Source organism: Camelina sativa, chromosome 7 (assembly GCF_000633955.1).
Source record: "Camelina sativa cultivar DH55 chromosome 7, Cs, whole genome shotgun sequence".
In the NCBI taxonomy this organism is placed as follows: domain Eukaryota; kingdom Viridiplantae; phylum Streptophyta; class Magnoliopsida; order Brassicales; family Brassicaceae; genus Camelina; species Camelina sativa.
The window spans coordinates 24,268,120-24,289,738 of NC_025691.1; the positions used below are offsets into that span (position 1 = coordinate 24,268,120).

The window sequence follows — 21,619 nt, forward strand, 5'->3', positions numbered from 1 at the left end:
GTAGCTAGCTCATTGTTGTTGCAAGTAAAAACAATAAAAAATAGTATCAGCAAGATGAAGATACATGTTGTTATGTCATGCTACTTCATTACAACGGAAGAAACATTTTGATTGATCTCTTTGATACAACATGTTGTTCTGTCATATGCTTGGTGAACAAAACAGCATTGTACAATGAAGAAATGTGAGAAGGGAGGAAAAAAAGATACTTTGATCTGTTTTCTCTAGTGCAAAGACATTTATTTAGTCATCGTCCTTGAACTCCCTGACCATATACGAAAAAAAAAGAAGAGAATTGAGTAAATATCTCTACAATGTGCAACAAAACAAACAGAGTAGCTTTGAATTATCATATTAGTACCTTCGATCAAGGTATCGAGGTTGAACACCAGAGCCTTGACAAGTAGTGCAAGTTAAAGAACCAGCACCATCACAGTTGATGCAGTTGGAGACTTCTTTCTCTCCACCACCAAGCTCTACTGTCACATTACCACTTCCCACACACAATCTACATTTCTCTGCTCCACAAATTAAACAAACAGCATCAACAAAAACAACAACTTTGATAGAGAGTTATAAGAGAAGCAATAATAGAAACGTACGAGCTCCGGTTCCATTGCAGGGAAAACAAGGTTGAGTATTCTCTCGCTTAGACTTCAAAAACGCAAAACAATGTTAAAACTTTCAAAATCTCAATCGATTAATTCGAGAAGTGAATCTGAAAGGCTTACGGCATTGTCGATTTGAGTTTCGTAGAACACAGGGATTCCAATTCCTAACGCGACGCTAGCGACGCCAACAGATATTGCGACTACCTAAAAAAAAAATTACGAAAAACCGAAATTGAGAATCGAATTGAAGTGGTGAGAAGAGAGAAATAAAGAGGATGAGAATCAAAAGTACCGTGTTGGGATCGAGTTCAGCTTTGATTCGGGGATAAGATGTTGTTGTTGTTGCCGGAGACCGGAGATTCTTCGCGGAGAATGACGACGGAGTGAAATTGATTGGACGGTGGATGAACGGGGAGTGAAGAAGACGAGGCGGAGACGGTGCTGAAACTGGCATTTCGATTTCGATGTTGTGTGGAAAGCTATGGAGAACGATAGCTTAAGCGCGCGCGAAGATGAGAGGAGGAGGGAGCAAGAAGAAGAAGAAGAAGATGAACCAGTGGTTTTGGGTTAATCTCAGCCACTAGATCATTTATTCGTTAGCGGCTAAGATTTGTTCACGTGGCTTTATCCATTATTATACTTCGAAAAGGGAGCAATCCAGTGCGGAAAGGATACGGTACACCCTCTAATCAAAAGTAGAAGATCGTAACCGTCATATCAAAATCCAACGGCTGCTAAACCTTTTTTAAAGATGTTTGTTAACGTATCATATGGAGCCCGCAACGCACTGTTTCAAGTTAAAACTGTCAAGCAGAGAACAAAATATATATATATTTGGAGAAAAAAGGATTCGCAAGTCACTATCCCGATACGATACGATCTTACCGTTTTTGCTAGCTTCTCCTTTCGCACAAGTCACTATCCGTAACCGTCGCCTGCCGCATCATCACGTCGTCTCATAAGATAGGTATAGTATATGTTATAGTTTCAATCGTCTTAAAACGTTGCATTTTATCAATGCTTACTTAAATTGTTTTGTCTTTGTGTCTCGGAATTGGATATGGTTGATAGCAGANTTTTTTTTTTTTTTTTTTTTTGTATACGTGTAGCAGGTGATCACAATGATTGGATCGTTTCTGACAAGAGGGCTTTTGTATGTCCCTCAATGACTTTAATTTGACATCTTCTTTTGTGTTCCTAGAGACAGTTGTATAATCAAACGAACTAATGGTGGTTTTAATTATTGACAGAATGGTGTTTGGATATGCGTATCCTGCTTATGAGTGCTACAAGACGGTTGAACTCAACAAGCCTGAGATTGAAAACCTTCAGTTCTGGTGCCAATATTGGTAGATATATGATGAGCGTCTCATATACAATTCTTTTCTTGATCTTTACCTTTTAAGGTTCCTAAATCTTGCTTGCTTGCGTCCTCTCAAAACATCTTTGTAGGATTATTGTAGCTGTTTTAACGATTTCCGAACGAGTTGGTGATGCTCTTGTTTCCTGGTAAGTTAATTGTTATTGGTTTTTTAGTACTTTTGTTAGTAACAAATATTTTCACTGTTCTTATTATACTTTGTTTTCATTGTGAAGGTTACCGATGTATAGCGAGGCAAAGTTGGCATTCTTTATTTATCTCTGGTTCCCCAAGACCAAAGTAAGTAAAGCCAGTGAGATACAAAACATATCTTTTTGATTCAACTGGCTTTCTCTCTAATTTGATATCCTCTCATGTGTGTTTACCTTTTCAGGGAACTACATATGTGTACGATTCTTTCTTCAGGCCATACATCTCAAAGCATGAAGATGAAATTGACCGCAGCTTGATAGAGGTACGGACTAGAGCTGGGAATATGGCAATGATATATCTCCAAAAAGCAATCAACCATGGACACACAAGATTCTTTGAGATCTTGCAGTATATTTCCGAACAATCTACACCAAAATCTAAGTCTGAGGTAATTAAATAATTCTTTTCACCTCTCTCTACGCATCAGGGCCGGTGTAAGAATCCCAAAAATGGTTAAAGTCCCAGTTCATTTTTGAAAAACGGGCCTTAATTACATATAAAAAATTTCTGAAATTTATTTTTGGTTTTAAAATACATGTAATTTTGATATAGTCTCAGTGCAAATGCACTTGTTGCACAACGCATATATATAGTATTTAACATGTGAGTTAAAGTTCTCTAAAAGATCTTTACTATTTTTTTCTATTTGTGAACAGGAAAAGAAACAGACAACAACACCTGAAGTTGGTGATCCAATCCTTAAGGTGAAAGAAAACGAAGCTACCAAGTGAGGTAGAGACTCATCCAAGAGGAAAACACTTAGACTGACTCGTGAATACACATTGTACTAACTATGTATCATTCATCTTCTTTCTTTTAGTCGCTAATAGGAGGAATAAATCATACTATGTGGATTAGTGTTACTTAATTTCATATGTCAAATGTAAATTGCTTCGGAGGATAAATAAAGTACCTTTTAATCCATTGAATTATTAGATTTTGGTTTTGACATATACCTAAACGTAAATGCTTCACCCAATCCCTTATCAAGCCCACATGTTTCCACTCTCTGTATCTAGCAGGCCGGATGTAAACCGAACCGTCAAAACCCACAATATTATCTCTGACTCTCAGTCCGTTGTGGATCAGGTTAAATGTGACGGGTAGCGAAATGGATAAAACCGCTTTAACATCCCTGCTCAAATACTTTATTTTAAAATTCAAAGAAACTATACTTGGTCAATAGTACATTTGTGTTACACAAATGATAAAAGAAAAAAGAAAAAAACAGAACACTCTGCAAAGTAATTTATAAAACGAAAGGGGTTAAACATAAAAATAATATATAACCATAGGACCACGCACGGCTACAAGTTGTGACATATCATCATTTTGTGGAAAAATACATAAACATTTACAAAATATCTAACTGTGTATATCTAATACGGCATTGTATTTATTGTACATACAAAATAACCAATTTGATCAGATAATACGTGTAAAAAGAAGACCACAACGAATACAGAGATTCATAAATTAATACGTTGTGTAGAGAGACCAATAATTGAAAGAAGGATATGCAACGGAATGATTGATGAGTCCACTATAAAAATTAGGGACCATACTTGAATGATAGTTGTTGTATATCTATCTACTTGCATTTATTGATATGAAGCTTGTACTTGTTGTATGCTCCAGTGTGAAACTAAAGAGTGTCAGCAAGAAGAACCCATCTTCTTCTTCTTATTATTTTTTTCACCACTTTGTTTAATTCTCCACAAGCCATCCCTGACGCGATATATATCCCAATTTGGACTCTCTAACTATAAAAAGCAACTCACCAACAAACAAATACAATTTTTAGGTGGTAAAGACCAAAACCAGGTCTCGTTTTCTCTCATCTAATTTTCTACAAGTTATTTGATTACAGAATGAGTGTGTGAAAAGAATTACATTGCAGTTGTTACAAGTATTCTAGTATTAAAGTAGACCACATGCTTTTCATACATACTGCATCAGTATAACAATGTATTATTCCACGTACACTTTCGTGACAGTTCTTTAGACATATGAGATATGACTATAGTTTTTTTTTACTGTAAAAGTTTACTTTATAAGATGGAACATGATACAGTAAGATACTCTCAAGATGATGCAAAACAGTAATGGATATAAACAGTTTATTTTGCGAACTACTATTTAGCTATTCTCAAATGTATATTTTCTTGTACCACAGGTATTATGTTCGTTTATTTGTACAAAATTTCAAAAATCGTATGTCTGTTTAAAAGGTGTACTAAATAGTAATTTGTTTTCTTTTTTCTTTATGATATTTGTCCCTTTGAGCTAGGGATTAATCATTTGATATTAGGGATATGTCCGTACGTTTGAGTTTTCAACTTATCGGGTGGGAGATGTAATGTAATTTAAATGAAATCAGATAAGGGGCTTGATTCGATTCCTTATAATATAGTACGTAGTCTATTATGATAACATGAAATGGGGACACAATTGTCTCTAGTTTCATATATTTTAAAACCATTTTGCCAAACCTTTAGACCCCAAATCACACGTGCACTTTATAGCATGGTAAACGAATAACACATTATACTAATAGTAACACCATTTTGTATCTAGAGATATACGCTTCTTGTTGTTGGTCACAGAAATAAACCTTACAAAAAATTTCAAAACATACCTGAGAAAATTCATGAAAAGATCCATAATTCATACTGTATATACTGTATATACTTATCACGGTACGAAGCTCTCTCTCTCTGTCGGTGTTTTAAAAAACTACAATCGTTCGTGGCTCTATATTTAATGCCATATTCAAAGCACTTGAATTTATACAAATTGGGAATTGGAAGGTTTCTCTTTACTGCAATACAAGATGGGTAATACCAATATAAAATTTATATCAATTTTTGAAGTTATAAATGGGTAAAATTTATTAATCACAACCCAGTCCTAACCGGCCACGTTGTGAGTGACTCTTTTTAATACGACATGCAGCAGGGATTAATTTTTCTGTCAGTCGAATAAATTCCATTGTCACCGGACTTATAACAAATTATTCAAACGTTACGTTTGTAAACAATTACTTTAACTTTTCGTTTTTTTGAAATTCAAACTCGTTTTTAAGAATCAAACACCTCACGCTCCTTTTTCTCGATGAAACTTATAAAAAAAAAAAAAAAAAAACTTATAAAATAGCAAACATCATTGAACACAGTTTGAAACGAAATGACTAATTCTATAATAATAATCTCTGATGATTTTTATAACCAAGTTTATTAGATTGAAAAAAAACAAAAGAGAGGGACAAATGTGGAACACGACGAGTGAGAAGGCCAAAGCGACTTCGTGATAAAATCCAAGTATTGTGGCGAATGTGATGGCCTTCGATTTTTACATCTGGTCAACGGTCAACCTTAACCAAATATTTTGATTGCTTCAGTATTTAGTATTTACCTTGATTATGATTAATTCACTTTATGTTACTTATTGATGAGTGGTTAGTACAGTTACTCAAATTTATGTTTTTAATACCACAGCCTAAAAAATTATGGCGCCTGAGTTACCACCCCATACACTGATACACAATGTGGACACTAGACACTGCGTTGTGGCATTCTCAATTCTCACCATTTTATACAATAAATTATTATTATTTGGCGCATTAAACCTTTTTATGATAGTCAGTATATATATTAATAAATGAATTTAAACCCATACCTATTTACACAAACTTCAAGTTTAACTCCACTACTTTTTACTGTAGTGAGATTAGTTTATGACACCCTAACTTAATTGCTTTGAAAAAGGAACAGTCTATCAGTCTAATCCAGTACCAATTCCTTACAAATACAATCACATTGCATAAACCTAGAATAGTAAAATACTTCATACAATTATTGAATTTAACACGAAAACATACTATTGAATTAAATTTTAAAAGCAGTATAGTTTAGTTTATTTATAGGAAACTAATAAATAAAAGACATTGAAAAATACAACTCGAGACAAATAGAACATTTGGAATCCGTAATCACAGTTCCAGATACGAAGTTTCCAAAGACCTTGTCTGGTGTTTAACGTGTAATCTTGTTTCTGTTTTAAACAATTGTTTTGACCATACATCCAAAACAATTATTTTATAATCATGAGTACTATTATCGTTTTTTTTCTTGCTTGCATTCACGGAATCTTCAAACCTTTTTCTATTTTGATAAACACGGATTAATTCTCCAATCTATTCTTCATAGCTAAATTTTTCATTTTTATTATGTAATTTAGCGTCTTCATAGTAATGAGATTTCAACCAGAGATTTGAGTATAATTCGAATACCAAACAAATTTATACTATATTAAAAGAGTCGAGATGCTTTCTTACGTGGCGTTTTGTACCAATGGAAGCTTCAGTGACGTGAACTTAGTCAGCCCCTTAAGTAGGTCAAACTGTAATGGCAGATTATACAGATGAAGCTGATAGATAGACGAAGCAGTTAAAGCACATACAAGGCCAACCAAGCTCGTCCAAAAAATATTAATTTCAGTATCCTCTAACTAATTTCTTATCATCAAAAGAGTAATTCACTATTTGAAATGTATATTAAATACTGTTTTTTCTTTTGAGGAAAATATACAAATTAACTGCACTGCAAGTCTACAACTAACCTAACAAAGTAACCAGATGCCAAAATTAATTAGAAAGATTTGTTTTATCTGACAAGAGAAGATATCTGAATATAGTTAATTTAGTAGCCTATTTTATTATACAATTCAAAAGATTATAAATCTTAGTAAATTAAAATTCGAAATGAGAAGAATATTTATGAGAAGGGTAAGAAAGTAAAACTGTTAAATAAATAATTAAAGAAAGATAGAGCCCACTACTTTAATCTTCTTCCCTCCTTATTACACATCTTGGATCCATCTTCGATTTCAACACCTAAGAAAAAAAGCTTATAATTAAAGAACCATAAAGAAGAACACAAAAGAGCAACTCTCACATTCTCAAGAGTTTCTTTCCTTCTTTCTTACAATGGCTTTACTAACTTTCTTGCCGGAAAACGCAGAGCCGCCTCAAAAACACAATCCACCGTCGAGCAAACGCAAGAAACGCGAGAATCCCACCGATCAAACTCAACCGCAGAAACAGAAACCACACAAACCGCAGAAACCGAAGAAAGCAGTACTTCCGAAGCAGCCTTCTTCATGGGACCAAATCAAGAACCTATTGACTTGCAAGCAAATCGAAGGGTCAAGAGTCCATGATCCTTCCAAGAACTCTCAGCCTGGTCCGTCCATAGCTACTAACTTATCTCCTTCCAAGCTCGGCTCGTCGTGCAGCTCCATATGTAGCTTCAGAGACGTGGCTCACGGCAACACTCGCGTGGTTCATAGAGCAGACCACTCTCCCGACGTAGCTAACTCGACTGCTCCTGACTCGGAGACTCGGCTTCTGACTCGGAAACCTGGTCAACACGGTTCTTCTTCGTCTCGGTCTCTTACATCTGGCTCAACAAGATCTAACGCCAGCGGGAGTTACACGTCATCATCAACGACGTCGTTTAGAGCAATGCAGTTCCGTAAACTCTCCGGATGTTACGAATGTCACATGATCGTTGACCCTAGCAGGTAAAATGACTACACAAATCAATGATGAAAAATAATCCTAGTTATAATTTATGTTTCTGCAAGTTCATTCTTTTTTTTTAAAAAATGTAGGTATCCGATTTCGCCTAGGGTTTGTGCTTGTTCCCAATGTGGAGAAGTTTTTCCCAAGCTTGAAAGCTTAGAGCTTCACCAAGCTGTTCGTCACGCAGGTGCGGATTTTACATTTTACTATTTTCGGTTTTTGAAATTTTCTAACTTTATCATTTAGCGACAATCCTTTTTTTTTTTTTTTTGGTGTGAGTACTGAGTAGTCACTTTTTTAAAGTCAAACCTAGTATCTAGTGGGATTTCGTTAATGCAAAATTGCTTAGTAAAGTAAAATATTATGTTTTTGGATCCTTAACTGGAAAAAAATTAAGATCTCAGTCCATGATTTGACTTGTGAATGATGATATAAACTCAACTTGTTTAGTATTTGATTGAATTATTAGCACTAACACATGTTTTCCGGTGAATCTGCACTTGGATTTATCGATAGATTTACCGTAATGTTAAGCAAATAATTAACGAACATGCTTTAATAGCTTACACTTATCTTTTTTAATGGAATCAAGATCTCAATGTTATTGTCGGTGATAATATCGATCAAATAAGTTAGGATGAATTTGGCCTTATGTCGCAGATTCATCCGTATTTTTAGAGAAAATTACAAAAGAGAATAGGGAATAAATATAACTGGAGAGGACAATATATTCTATGGTATCCATATATGTCGTTTTGCTTTGGAAAACACTTAGCATGCTGCCATGGGACCATTTTGTGTACTATAAAAAGAAACAGCTGTCTCTCTGCTCTTAACTAAATTCAATGTCCCCCCTGATATTATTACGTGTCATTTAACTATTCGACAGTATAAGAATTACAACCCCACCTGACAGTAACCGAATTAAAACTCTGNGCTGCCATGGGGACCATTTTGTACTATAAAAAGAAACAGCTGTCTCTCTGCTCTTAACTAAATTCAATGTCCCCCTGATATTTATTACGTGTCATTTTTCTATTCGACAGTATAAGAATTACAACCCCACCTGACAGTAACTGAATTAAAACTCTGTCTTAATGTTTCCAAAACTCAAGATTTTGTTTTGACTTGGTATAGAGTTTCCCTGATTTCATGAGCAAAAAACGTTGTCGTTTTATTGCAGTTTCGGAGTTAGGTCCGGAAGATTCGGGTCGAAACATAGTGGAGATCATATTCAAATCAAGCTGGCTTAAAAAAGACAGTCCCATCTGTCAAATCGAACGGATATTAAAAGTCCACAACACTCAGCGTACGATCCAACGGTTCGAAGACTGCCGAGACGCGGTGAAGGCGCGTGCGCTACAAACCACCAGAAAAGACGCTCGTTGTGCCGCCGACGGTAACGAGCTTCTGCGTTTCCACTGCACCACTCTCACTTGCTCTCTCGGAGCTCGTGGCTCGTCTTCTCTCTGCTCTAACCTCCCTGGCTGTGGCGTATGCAACGCGATTCGCCACGGATTCCTAGGAAAATCCGCTGGCGGAGGAGGAGCCACCGCAACTGCTAACGTCGGTGGCGTGAGGACGACGGCCAGTAGCGGAAGAGCTGATGATTTGCTGACGTGTAGCGATGATGCGAGGAGGGTGATGCTTGTCTGCCGCGTGATCGCTGGGAGAGTTAAACGCGTTGATTTACCCGCGGCGGAGGGTTCTGCTACGGCGGAGAAGAAGTCTCCGGTGGAGGATAGTTCGGCGGCTGGAGTTTCATCGAGCGGTGGTGTGTACGACTCGGTGGCGGTCAACGCTGGAGTTTATTCGAATCTGGAGGAGCTTGTGGTTTATAACCCGAGAGCTATATTACCTTGCTTCGTGGTTATTTACAAAGTCTTAGAATCTTGAATTTGTATTTTAACTTAAGAAAAATAATGGTTGTTCTAGTACTACTTCTAACTTTTTAATAGTATAAGGAGATCAGGTTAATTAATCATCAACCTGAATCATAAATTCCATCTTTTGTATTGACTTAATTACATATTTTTATCATTGACCTCATGATTAGGTTAAGAATTACTAGTAGAGGTGAGTTTAAAAAATCATGATTAATTATGGTGAAGTTAACGTGTTCTTTTCTCAAATTAGGCTTTTTGACCAGTAAGTAAATGTAACATTTTGTTAACTATAGTAACTTTGATAGCTGTTCACACTGGTGGGCATCAAATAGTGTGGGAGTGGCAGGGTGGGATAATTGCTTCCACATGCGTTTTCAGTAAATTGTTTTATTCACCCGAGTTCTTTTCATTTTTTTTTTTTGCTTTAATTTTTCTAGGGAAAGCTGATTTGATTTTTGTAAATAAAAGTTGGGTGTTGTATAGTTTTTTAGTAGAGTATAGAAGTGTTGTCAAAACATAAGAAGAAACACAGCAGGTATATATTGGCATAGTTTAGATAAGTTCGAAATTTACCCATAAGTAATAAAAAGGGTTGCACGCTGTGAGAGGGTGCACCATTGGAACTTTCCTCGTTGTCAGAAGCTTGCTACATTGTTTATTTATAAAATAACTCGATTTCTCCTTGAAGTTGCAAATGAAATCAGAGATTTGGAATCAAACCAGTTTTATATTCGAGTTTTGCAACAAATATGTGGAGCATAAGTTTCAGAATTCAGAAGTTCTATTAAAAGATGAAATTAAAGTTGACCCAACTATAGCGAGCAATGTTAAAAAGTAAGACCTTAAAACACATACGCATATATGTCTATCTCCATTTTAAAAAAGAACATGCATCGATTAAGTAATGCTTATATTTGTATACTCTATGAAATAAAATATTTGAGACCTTTGGAGCTTTGAGTATCAACATATTTCAACGGGGAGATGTAGGGCTTAATCCCGCTTGTAGTTTATGTTGTGAGAGGTTTTGTTGAAGGGTGTTTGGAAATGATTTCAGATCATCATAAAAAGTAAAATTGTTGAATCATAATCTGTCAATGCTGGCTTGCCAAGCCAGAAAAAGTGGCTTTAAAAAGCCAGAACATATGATAATAATAATAAAAAAGCTTGACGATATTTAGGAGACATCTACAAAACAAGTGATTAGTTCTTTTAATCGTTTGTTGATTATTACTTACTTAGTTACTTTTTATTGGCAACAAATAGGTTCTGATCGATTAGTAATTGTTATCGTTACGGTAGAAGGTGACAAAGTTTCTTTTTATATAACTTTTTTTTACCGTTACCTCTTTAGCCTAGTATATTATTGTTTACTGTTTCTTTTTCTGCATTTTTATTTTTACCGTTTTAAGTCACTTGTCCGATTATATGTAATATCTTCCCTAGAAACTCGAACTTGTTTACGAAAAAAAAAAAAATTGGCTCAAAAGAATTGAACACAAAAAACTTGATTCAAAAAGAAAACTAAAATATATATCACTGCGGGGTCAAAACCTGTATTCTGAATTCTAATTGCTATACTACCGCACATTTTTCTCTATTTGTTACGTGTACTCAAATGGGCCTTCACGACTTGTTAGAAATGGGTCATTACTTACCTTAAAAAAACTTTGGCCCAAAAGGGTCATCGTCTGTAGAATCCACCATACTCAAAGGTCCTTGATCCATTGAAATTCGACCCAAGTCTCTTTTTTCATTTTTTTTCATTTTTGAAGTACAGAATAATTCATTTGTTTACAGAAACGAAGAAAAATAATTTAATCATTTATCGTGCTTCGTGCATGACTAAAAAAATTACATTTTTGTTATTTTAGCCGATCTTCGTACATGATGTTACACTTTTACATTATGTTTAATCCACGTGCGAAATTACATTCCAATTATTACGCTTTTACCACAACATCTTTTATTACAAGCAAGTTTCTCTCATTGCAAATTACACTTTTGTTGTTAAAGCCAACTTGAATCAGTCTGGTAAAAGTCTCTGGTATAGTAGTAAAAGTTCACGAAATTAATAAACTATTGAGTTAATTTTATGAGTTATCCAGGTGGTTTTAGGGCACGACCATCGGTCATTTTAGGAGAGGGTCAGTAGATTAAAAAATTATTTAACTGATTAAAAATAATTATTTATCAAGTAATTAGGGGAGACTCGAGTCTCCCGCGACATTTTTAGAACCCCAGAGACACTTATGCGTGTCAAGACGCCATTCGTCCGTATTAATTCATATATATATTTTTTTTCTTCCTTTTACTCCAATCGACCCAAAATCTGTCTCTCTCTCTAAGATTTTCTAAGTCTGATTACTTCATCTTCTTCCTTTCGACTCTAGGTAAGATTCTCCTTTGTCTGGTATATAAAAGTCTTTTGATTTACTCAGTGATTCATTTCTAGATTTCTCTTGATAGAATCCAGAATCATTTGTTTGAAATTGATAGAGATCTTTGATTTTATAAATAAAAATATCAGAAATCGTTTGTGTGATCTGTTTATTCTGAAATCAATTTGTATTAAGATGATCCCTCAATTAGGGGAAATCATTTTGTATTATATATATGATTTTTCAATTTGTGTCCTCTGTTTTTACTTTTAAGTTTCTGATTTCTATTTGAGTCATCTAAAGATCCAAATTTTGCAGTCTTGATGTTTCAATTTAGTTGCATCTGCGATGATGAATCTGATATTCATCTCTGCTTGATCCTATCTAAGTTCATAAGTATATTAGATTAGTTATAGTGGATGTGCATCCTTCGTATTTAACTTGGTCAATCATGTGTTTTAGATAACCTCTTATTTGGTTATGTCCAGTCTAGTTTGGTTCTGTTTTTAAGTCTTGATTGATCCTTGTTTGTTTCTTGTTGTAAGTCATGTTTGGTTCTGATTTGTATGTCTAGTTTGGTTCTGTTTTTAAGTCTTGTTCTGGTTTCTCTTGTTCTGGTTTAAATCTTTCTTAAGTCTTGTTCTGGTTCAAGTCTTTCTCTTGTTCTGGTTTTAATTATTTTCTTTTCATTGACAGGGAGCATAACTCCATTTAAATAAGTACACACACTTGTGATTTTGCAAATATGAGAACATGTATGTACACTGAATCATTTTTCAACGTTTATATTAGATGACCACAAAGCCAAGGGAAGTGGATTGGCTCCATGGCCAGCTTGATTGACCTCTCCTCCTCCTCGGTTAGCCATTGATGATGGGATTTTTCTTTTCTTTTTTTTTTTGAGATGGAGAGAGAGCTTTAGCTAGATGGAAGTTGAATATATATAGGGGAAGAGATGTAGAAAGGTCAAATGAAATAGGATTAAGGGTTGTATAAGAAAGATGGTGAAGAGAGCTTTGCAAACTGCAGGATTTGGCACTGGAGAGAGCTTTTGCTGATTTGTTCTCTGCAACTCAGTCCTCCACTTGGTGATCATCAACTTCCTAAGGTGTTTTACTCTCCTATCTACAACTGGCTTTTGTGTCTTCATGTATTGGAGTTTTTAGGTGTCACTTGGAATCAAAACTCTAGTTTGAGATTTTTTTTCTTCTTGTTGTCAAAGAGTCAAAAATGTAATATATTTGTGTCTTTTATTCTTAAGACATTCATATGTAAAATATAATCAATGGAGGAGAAAAAAATAAATACTCCGTTTGTCCCACAAAGATTGATGTTTTGAGATATTTTTTTGTCTCACAAAGATTGATGTTTTGTAAACTTCAAGAAGTAATCATTGAAAATATTTAAAATTTTGAATTGTTATTGATTTAAAATTAAATAATATTTCTTTAGTCAAAGAAAAAAATATATTTAAACTCAGTAATTATTGTTTTCTTAAAATATGTAAAAGATTCTACACATCAATCTTTTAGAGACAGAGGAGAGTAGAAGTTAGTGGAAAGTTTTACATAAAATTATTATTAATTAATATATAAGACACCTGCCGGAGGAAGACTGATGAGAATGCTCTTAGTTAGTTTTAATCTTAAGGAAGAATTTAAAGTGCAAGACATAATCATAACCGTCATAAAACCTTAAATTATAAAAAATGAATTCCTAATCCAACAAATCATTTCACCAAAAGCCTCTTAATTCTTTTATGTTCGCTCCATGTCCCCTTTCTCTCTAATGAATTCCCTCGTTATCTGCCTTTTAATATATGTATGTACTTCCCTTTTTTTCCTTTTTGAATCAAACTCTTGTTTTGTTCTACGTACGAATAATGTTTTTGAAGTTAAATGTTTTGCTTACTGGTCCCAAAATTCATTGTACCCCTAAAACTAGGTCAAAGACAAGTGTAACCGCAGGACCACTAATCTTCTTTTCTGACTGTAATCACAGTGATTAAATCACTAGTTACAGCTTTAATCATGCATTAATTATACGGCAGTTCAACGTATGATTTAATCGTACGTTGATTATTTCCTTGTTTCTCGTCTATTTTGTTTGTTTTTCATTGAAAAGCTTTAAATCTAAAGAAAACTTCAGTCTCTATGTGCATGTGGTCAGGTATCTTACGTTGGAATTATAGCAAAAGATACTGATGTCATTGTCTTGAAGTGTTGCTGATGCTGTACACTTATACTTAGATCATAATTCCACGATTTAATTTTTCATATTTTGTATTGCAATCACATTTAGACGAAAACATTTTAATAAGATATAAGATAATTACGTTAGTCTTTGAACTAACAAATGAAAAACAAAAGTTGATATGGAATCTAAAAACAAATTAAGCATATTGTTGGGGGAAGATGTATTTTTTTTTTCTTTCCCTGAGCAATGCTATGAGTCTGTGACACTGGTCGGAACCATATACAAGAGGTTAGTTTTTTTTTTTTTTAGTTCACGTCCTGAATGAATCTCTTGTCATTTAATTAAAACAAAAATTGGAGACAATTAAATGGGATTAAGAGCTTAGATAGAGTTAAGATGGGGCCTACATATGTTCATAGGATAAAACACATCTCAAGAAATTCTTTGGTGGTTTAATCATTGAAACACTCTTGTTCCTGTTTTTCCTCCTTGATGAATCATTACAAATTTTACTTAGGGAATTTTATTTTATTTTATAAGAATTTTGAATGCTAGTTATTAAATTATAAAAAATATGTATACATGAGCTTTCACCATTCATATATAGAGTATAGACAAAACCCTCAAGATCTAATTCATCTCTTCGAACGATCAGTTCGATAGGATTATCTATCTTCACGATGAAGCTCTTCCACGGATTACGAAAGTTTCTCATGAGGCTCATCGATCTCACTCTCCCTTCCTCCTCTCGCCGGCATAAGAACTCACGCAACGGTTCCCACGACGGAGAGAGGTTTGAGCCGCCGAAGGTTTCGTGTAGTAGTTCGTACTATTCGTCTCATGTACACTACAGTGAAGCTATCGCTGATTGCATAGAGTTTTTCAACAAGTCTTCGGCTATGTCTTGTGATGAAGATCATGAAGCTTACGTTTAGTGATCAACATCTCAAAAGGCAAAACTCACTTCTTCTTTTTTCCTTCAACATTTGGTTCGAGGCTTTGCTTTTTTTTTATTTGAGTTATTGTAATTTTGAGAAACTTATATATTTATATTATGGTCATTTATAAATTTAGTCACATTTTTGACGACTCTTTTCTAGGTAAATTTCTTTCAAACTTCGAGTATTTTCATTATTATCAAAATATGTATACTCGAGAATATAAAAGTTTTTTTTTAATAAGTGGAAATAAAATATTTTCAGGAAGCATTTACGAAAGCCATACATACATGTGATATTATTATCAAAACCAAAAAAAAGCACACAGCAAAAGAAATTTAGAAACCAAACTGTTTCATTGCAAAACCTTTTTCTTAGAAAATAACCCTCCAATAAACAAAGGGATCAAACTCTTCTTCTTCTTCGTCATCTTCTTCTCCTTCCTTTTCATCGAAGGATGTCTCTCAAGAAACAACTCCACCACCGAACCATTATTACCAGTCGGGTTTGCAAATTTCACGTATCTTTTCTCGCTCATCGATCTCAACGTCGGACTTCTGATTGGTCCATCATCAACCCGAGGAACTAACACTTCGAATTTGGTTTTGAAGACAGTATCATCGATTCTGTTTTCGGGTTCCTCAGGATCTACTCTCAGCTTCTGGAGCTCTTGTTTTGTCCGTTCAAGCTCTTCCTTGAGACAAGACAATGCGTTTCTCATTTTTATGCTATCTTCCTTTGCCTTTTTGAGATCATGTTTTGTCTCTTCAAGCTCTGTCTCAATCCGTGATGGATCTTCTTCCCATTTCTCATCCTGCATCTGTTTCTTTACTAATGTTATCACAATAACCAATCTCGGAATCAAATAATCATATGGTAATGTGAGTTTACAAAATAAGAAGTACTTGCCACTTTGAGATGGTTGGAATAGACTTGGCTGGCTAAGACTCTCTCGCCAAACAAAGCAACGGCTTCTTTGACAGTTTTAAAAGGTGACGTTGTGTCTATCTCTGCTCTCTTCATCGTCTCCATATTATGGCTAGTTAGTGTTTAGCTCTCTCTCTGTGGCGCAGCAAAGAGATACATAAGCTTGCATGCTTATAGCTTTGTGACTTTAGAATTGAGTGAGAGACGACGCAAAGCATATTATTTTCTTCATCTCCACTTCTTCAGAGTACTCTTTTCTTTCTTATTGTTTTAATATTTCATAGTCTTTTGGAATATATATCCTGTTCGTAAAATGTAAATTTCTCCCTTTCACACTTGTTTTTTGGTGAAAAATACCGTTTGGAATTACAATATTGTCATATACTACAATTTTATTCCCACTCTGTTTATATAATGCGTTATGTAGAGGATTTAATTATTAGAAAAATTAACTTGCACTAAACAATTTAAAAACTTTTAAATCCGTGTAAAATTGTTTAAATCCAAAACTACCCTTTTCCCAAAAAATTCATGTTATTTTTGTGAAAGAATTGAAGTATTTTTCTTGGAGCAATTCGCTTGCTGCACAAGAAACTTAATGAAACTTTTACTTTTTGTCTTGGACTGTCTCACTTTAGAAAACATGGTCCTCAAGAAAATTTGCTCCTTTGAAGAAATCCTGGATCATTTACATAAAAAGACATTGAAGTTTTTTTTCTCAAACTAGTGGGATTCACCTCTCACTGACAATTCCTTGTCTATCCGATAATCATCACCATCTCAAATTCCGGCGAAGAAAGAAACAGATCTCTGTTTTTTTTACTCAAACCATCTGTAAAATCCTTACAACTATTTAACTATAAAGCAAAACAGGGCAGCTTCACTATTGCTCGTTGCAAAGTAGTTGCAATGGTGTCCTTGTATCTTCGTAGATAAGTGGGAAATGGTGTTCTTGTCTGTTCATCACCATCCGTGAAGGATTGTTATCATTATGGTGATGGCTTATTGACATTGCTGCAGCAGCAGCCATGAGATGATGTTTCTGTTGAGATACATTGTTGTTGATTTGAAACCTTGGGGAGGAAGCAATTTGGGGAGTTTGTTGAATACTAGTCAGGTTCAAGGAGAGGTTTGGTTGACTGTACTGGTTTGATTGCATGGTGTTCCCATTTGTTGGTCTGTATTGAGCAGCCCATAGCCTTTTTTGAAGCTGTTGCTGGTGCTGGTGGTTTGCATTGTAAGCCGTTTGGAATCGACTGGCTAGATATGGAGAAAGCTGCTGCAACTTATAAGATGAAAGAATGTCTTGTGTTATATTATTTTACTGAATCCTTTAATCTTTTGCTAGTAAAGAGTCATTTTGGGTTAGAGCATAAAACAAACCTGATGGCTAGAAGTTGCAGGTGAGAGTTGCCTATTGTAAGCAGCAGAGAGATACTGTGGAATTGAATTTGGAAGTTGGAAATGAGATTGTGTTGCTCCAGCAGATGATAGAGTTAGGAAATCATAGCTCTGTCGTTAAAAGAGAAAAGATATAAGAATCACAGAGAAAACGAATTAACCAAATAAGAATAGTGATGTATTACCTGTTTTTGTGAAGTGTGTGAACCATTGAGATCGAGAGCAAGCTGAGTCCTGTCTTCTGGCACGGGTTTTGAGTTATGTGTCCTGTGTATATCGAGTAGATGCGGGTTTTGATACCTCTTGGCTGGAGAAACCATTGTTTTAAAGTCACTAATGCTTGTCACCGGATCAGGGAGTCTGCGTTCTGACATATCTGAAGTTCTTTGCTCAATTTGGTTAAGTGTCGTGGGATTACTCTTACTGGTCTGTAATACTTTAATGAGACGGGAAATGTAAATGTGAGAGGCACATCTTTTCAACTTTCTCGGCTGGACTCTTAACGGTTCACTCAAGAGTGAAGCAGTCTTGGAAGGAGAAGCAGCTTGATCCATCCAAGGTGGAAGCTTTGTGGATGATGGTCTGATTTAAGAAAGAACGATATATAAGATAAGAAACCCAGCAGCACAAAAGAGAATTAACAGGTTAGGAGTTACTTTGAAAGAACTTGAGCTCCTGAACGAACAGTTGAAGATAAGCCAGGCCACAGTGCAAGAAGACCTTTTTAGAGTAACACAAAAGTCAGTATTAGGAGAACGGTTCTTAACTCAAGAGTATATGTGATACAAAGGTAGGTTTTATTACCGTTGCTCTTATAGTCCGTGTCACTAGTTGCAACCTTTGTTTCAAGGGCTCTTACCTAAGAATTTTCCAATGTAATCAGTGGCTATATGAATCTAAACTACGAAAGTAAAATTCAGAAGGAATCAGAGTGCTTACAGGTGCATCAGTCACATTCACTAAGCTGCTTTGCTTCAATCTATCAATGAAATCAACCATTCTGTAAAAGTTAGACAACAGAAACCACCAATAGAAATAAATAACCGAAGACAAACTTAAACAGGAACTCGCTACAAACCCTGTTGTGCTGAGCTGGTTATCAGATTGCACTAATGGCTTTGCATCAGTCTTGTTAGTTTTGGCTGAAGAGAGAGCTGAAACTCCCGGTTCAAGCGATTCAGCTTCTGTATAGTCAGGTTTCACAACCAAGATAGAGTCAGGTTTGCTAGTTTCTTTCTCATGACAAGTCTCCTTCTTATCAATAGAGTCAGCCTCAGTAAACATTCCAGCTAAACCGTATAAAGTCTCTGCAACTTCTTTCTCATCTTTCGAAATCATCATCGACTCAGGAACTATAGCTTTTGCTTCCTAACCAAAACAAAAAAAAAAACAAAACCATTACTCTATTACATGTTCTATGTCTTACAAAATTTGAAGTCAATCATAAAAAAAAACAATCAACCATTTCTTGATTCTCCTTCTTTACTAACTCCTTGTTAAAAGACTCACTCCCGGTTTTCGACCGGTTAAGTCTCTTTGATACAGAGGATAGCTTAGAAATAGATTCAAGATTCCTCTTCTTCATGGCTGTAAATGAAAAGTGCACAAAATGAGATTAAAAAAAAGAAGTGAGAAAAGGTTAGCAAAGAAAAAAAGTAAGTGTAGGTTTTGAATTCGAGATGAAAAAGAGAGTTCCCCAATTGACAAAGACAAGCTTTAAAGAAAAGAAAGAAATATTATAAGTTGAAGATTGATAGCTTTTGATTTTTATAAAGTATATAAGAAAAAAGAAAGACATGTAGCAGAATCTTGCGTCCACAATAAGAAAGAGAAAGGAAAAAAAAAAAAAAAAAGCAAAAGAGTTTGCTTGAAAAATAATCCAAAATCTCAAACACAGATTCAAAAGCAAAAAAAATACCCATAATCTTCCCAACCAACTCTACTCAGAAACGACTGACACATTAGCAGTTCATTATTAATTCACTAAAAAAACAAAAAATGAAAAATTGGTTTTGTAACAAGTATTCTTCTTTCTTTCACTGGAGTCACGAACAACGCACCTGAACGAAGCTTACGTGGTACAGAGGCATGATCCACACCACTAGTGCCTTTCAAACTCTGAATATGAGAGAGAGAGAGAGAGAGAGAAAAGAGAGAAATTAATAAATGTGAAAAGAGTTTAAAGATGAGGAGAAAATTAAGGGATAGATAGGTAATGAGGAAATTAAGTTTTTGGCGTATTGATGAAGAAGTTACCTTTTTTGGAAGCTTAGATATCTTCCGAGAAACCTCGTTTTCTAAATCTGAAGGATGATGATGAAGAAACTCGTAACTCATCATTCGTTTTACATCATCAGCTAAACCAAGTTTCTTCAACATTCGTTTCTTCGATTTTCCAGTATACCCAGATCCTAAAAAAATCACACCATGAGTTGGATACAAAAACTTTTGAGNAAAAAAAAAAAAAAAAAAAAAAAAAAAAAAAAAAAAAAAAAAAAAAAAAAAAAAAAAAAAAAAACTTTTGAGACCAAACAAAACAGAGCAAACAACGACAAAAAAATAAAGATAAAAAGGTTGGATTTTTATTTTTGTTGGTTTCTGAAACAAAAAAAAAAAAAAAAGATTGGATTTTTGTGTTACCAGATTGTTGTTTATTGGTTCCTCCTCCACGTCTCATCGCATCTCGACGACCCATCTCCATTTTTTTTGTTCTCTCACCACTCAAACCAGAGGTTAAGAAGAAGAAGAAGAAGAAGAAAGACTCAGACTCACAGAGAAGAACAAAAAAAAAAACTCACTTCTTCGACATCTCTGCAAAACAAAAGGGGATTGATGATTACTTTACACACACACTTTGATTTTTAGATTACAGAAAGAAGAAGGGAAAGAGAGAAAAGTAAACAAAAAAAAGAAAAAAAAATGTTAAAGAGAGAAAAGTTGTAAAATCGTTTCTCGTGTCTCGAAGAATCAGGTTCTTCGTGAAATAAAGAGAAGAGACAAAAAGCAAAAAAAAAAGAAAGAAAGACTTAAAGATGGAAAAAAAAAAAAAAGATTTTTATTATTAATGTTTGTACATTACAACCCGTGAATAACCCAAAAAAAAAAAAGAAGAGGGTATTTTTGCATTTAGTAAGGAAAATAAAAGAAAGATTCATTAATGGAGGCACTGTTCTTCAATCAAATCAAAACATTGATATGTAACTGACACAAGAAGATGAAGAAGAAAAATATAAAATAAAACGTACACACAGAATTATAAACAGAGATGAGAGATCTATCCAAAAACCTTGTTCTCTAATCTTTTGTGTATAGTTTAGCTCTGGCCTCCGTATGTAGTAAAGACGGATAATCCGAAGTTGTCGTTTCACTCTATCGCTTCGCTTTTATAAATGTCACAACACACAAATGTGACAAAAATAAAAAAACGCCTATTCTCATTTCATTCACTCTGTTTCGTTTTTTATCTATCTACCCTCAGTGGTGAGAGATCCAACGGTGTGTAGTTAAAAAGAGACGAGATCCGTCCGATTCGTTTATTTTCAATGTTGTGCCACGTAATCCATTAGAACAAGGTCAGTGTGTCAGAAACGTCAGCACCCAGAGCTGAATTCCAAAAAAATTGTACTAATTATTTCATGCATGGGTTTCTTATGATGGACACTTGATTTTCAATTCGTACGGTTTTTATGGATATTTTCTCTTTTGTTTCCGTGCCAACGAATTAAATTCCATGGACGATATGCAAAAAAGATACCAACATCGTTTTTAAAATGTCAGTAAGTATAAGTAAACTACTCTAATCAATTTCAATTTTTGTAACGTTTCATATGGTAAAAGTGTTTATAGATAGAGATATTGATAAGATGGCCAAATTAATGGTTGACGAAAATAATGAATTGGCTAAACGGCTTTAACCAGTTAAATGGGGTTTGTTGGACATCACAAAATACTATTATGTGGCAGTTTATAAATTTTTATACGTTCATAAAAGAAGAAGACTAGACATTCAATTTTGTTTTCTGAACGCATCATCTCTACTACTTATTCCGCAACCATTATTATAAAGTGGCCAAAAAGTACCATTAAGAAAAGAAAGAAAAAGAATTATGATCAAACTTGGAG

General features: G+C 34.6%; 6 protein-coding genes across 7 annotated transcripts; 3 read left to right on the forward strand and 3 right to left on the reverse strand.

The window, feature by feature from the left end:
* Positions 35-1,156, reverse strand: LOC104702314 (protein disulfide-isomerase LQY1, chloroplastic). The gene is made up of 5 exons (XM_010418159.2): positions 904-1,156; positions 732-815; positions 603-654; positions 362-518; positions 35-265 (listed from the first exon to the last, which is right to left on the reverse strand). Exons 1-5 carry the CDS (start codon positions 1,063-1,065, stop codon positions 244-246), a joined length of 477 nt encoding a protein of 158 aa, XP_010416461.1. The 5' UTR covers positions 1,066-1,156; the 3' UTR covers positions 35-243.
* On the forward strand, positions 1,460-3,101 carry LOC104702315 (putative HVA22-like protein g). Its single transcript, XM_010418160.2, has 7 exons — positions 1,460-1,578; positions 1,724-1,764; positions 1,862-1,960; positions 2,064-2,120; positions 2,208-2,271; positions 2,366-2,572; positions 2,841-3,101. Exons 2-7 carry the CDS (start codon positions 1,733-1,735, stop codon positions 2,913-2,915), a joined length of 534 nt encoding a protein of 177 aa, XP_010416462.1. The 5' UTR covers positions 1,460-1,578; positions 1,724-1,732; the 3' UTR covers positions 2,916-3,101.
* Positions 7,054-9,778, forward strand: LOC104702316. Its single transcript, XM_010418163.2, has 3 exons — positions 7,054-7,767; positions 7,858-7,955; positions 8,952-9,778. The coding sequence occupies exons 1-3, from the start codon at positions 7,172-7,174 to the stop codon at positions 9,662-9,664; spliced, it is 1,407 nt and encodes a 468-aa protein (XP_010416465.1). The 5' UTR covers positions 7,054-7,171; the 3' UTR covers positions 9,665-9,778.
* On the forward strand, positions 14,872-15,189 carry LOC109125622. Its single transcript, XM_019227602.1, has one exon. The coding sequence runs from the start codon at positions 14,912-14,914 to the stop codon at positions 15,164-15,166; it is 255 nt and encodes an 84-aa protein (XP_019083147.1). The 5' UTR covers positions 14,872-14,911; the 3' UTR covers positions 15,167-15,189.
* On the reverse strand, positions 15,391-16,311 carry LOC104702317 (WEB family protein At1g75720-like). The gene is made up of 2 exons (XM_010418164.2): positions 16,079-16,311; positions 15,391-15,989 (listed from the first exon to the last, which is right to left on the reverse strand). Exons 1-2 carry the CDS (start codon positions 16,199-16,201, stop codon positions 15,525-15,527), a joined length of 588 nt encoding a protein of 195 aa, XP_010416466.1. The 5' UTR covers positions 16,202-16,311; the 3' UTR covers positions 15,391-15,524.
* On the reverse strand, positions 16,743-20,534 carry LOC104702318. 2 transcript variants are annotated; one of them, XM_010418166.2, is made up of 11 exons: positions 20,138-20,534; positions 19,754-19,908; positions 19,558-19,615; positions 18,960-19,084; positions 18,576-18,865; positions 18,437-18,476; positions 18,302-18,356; positions 18,154-18,217; positions 17,683-18,079; positions 17,480-17,608; positions 16,743-17,375 (listed from the first exon to the last, which is right to left on the reverse strand). In XM_010418166.2, exons 1-11 carry the CDS (start codon positions 20,196-20,198, stop codon positions 16,980-16,982), a joined length of 1,770 nt encoding a protein of 589 aa, XP_010416468.1. In that variant the 5' UTR covers positions 20,199-20,534; the 3' UTR covers positions 16,743-16,979. The 2 variants fall into 2 exon arrangements, with proteins under 2 accessions (XP_010416468.1, XP_010416467.1); XM_010418165.2 differs by having other exon boundaries at positions 16,743-17,381; positions 20,138-20,530.

What these genes read in the sequence shown, in the direction of transcription:
- LOC104702316 (XM_010418163.2), top strand. Translation starts at nt 7,172, where the DNA reads ATGGCTTTACTAACTTTCTTGCCGGAAAACGCAGAGCCGCCTCAAAAA. An exon ending in ATGATCGTTGACCCTAGCAG is followed by an intron (nt 7,768 to 7,857) that starts GTAAAATGACTA and finishes TAAAAAATGTAG; the next exon opens with GTATCCGATTTCGCCTAGGG. An exon ending in CCAAGCTGTTCGTCACGCAG is followed by an intron (nt 7,956 to 8,951) that starts GTGCGGATTTTA and finishes GTTTTATTGCAG; the next exon opens with TTTCGGAGTTAGGTCCGGAA.
- LOC104702315 (XM_010418160.2), top strand. Translation starts at nt 1,733, where the DNA reads ATGATTGGATCGTTTCTGACAAGAGGGCTTTT. An exon ending in TTTCTGACAAGAGGGCTTTT is followed by an intron (nt 1,765 to 1,861) that starts GTATGTCCCTCA and finishes AATTATTGACAG; the next exon opens with AATGGTGTTTGGATATGCGT. An exon ending in CACCAAAATCTAAGTCTGAG is followed by an intron (nt 2,573 to 2,840) that starts GTAATTAAATAA and finishes ATTTGTGAACAG; the next exon opens with GAAAAGAAACAGACAACAAC.
- LOC104702317 (XM_010418164.2), bottom strand. Translation starts at nt 16,201, where the DNA reads ATGGAGACGATGAAGAGAGCAGAGATAGACACAACGTCACCTTTTAAA. An exon ending in ATTCCAACCATCTCAAAGTG is followed by an intron (nt 15,990 to 16,078) that starts GCAAGTACTTCT and finishes GTAAAGAAACAG; the next exon opens with ATGCAGGATGAGAAATGGGA.
- LOC104702318 (XM_010418165.2), bottom strand. Translation starts at nt 20,198, where the DNA reads ATGGAGATGGGTCGTCGAGATGCGATGAGACGTGGAGGAGGAACCAAT. An exon ending in GGAGCTCAAGTTCTTTCAAA is followed by an intron (nt 18,080 to 18,153) that starts GTAACTCCTAAC and finishes TTCTTAAATCAG; the next exon opens with ACCATCATCCACAAAGCTTC. An exon ending in CACACACTTCACAAAAACAG is followed by an intron (nt 17,609 to 17,682) that starts GTAATACATCAC and finishes TTTTAACGACAG; the next exon opens with AGCTATGATTTCCTAACTCT.
- LOC109125622 (XM_019227602.1), top strand. Translation starts at nt 14,912, where the DNA reads ATGAAGCTCTTCCACGGATTACGAAAGTTTCTCATGAGGCTCATCGAT.
- LOC104702314 (XM_010418159.2), bottom strand. Translation starts at nt 1,065, where the DNA reads ATGCCAGTTTCAGCACCGTCTCCGCCTCGTCTTCTTCACTCCCCGTTC. An exon ending in AAACTCAAATCGACAATGCC is followed by an intron (nt 655 to 731) that starts GTAAGCCTTTCA and finishes GCGTTTTTGAAG; the next exon opens with TCTAAGCGAGAGAATACTCA. An exon ending in CCTCGATACCTTGATCGAAG is followed by an intron (nt 266 to 361) that starts GTACTAATATGA and finishes GTATATGGTCAG; the next exon opens with GGAGTTCAAGGACGATGACT.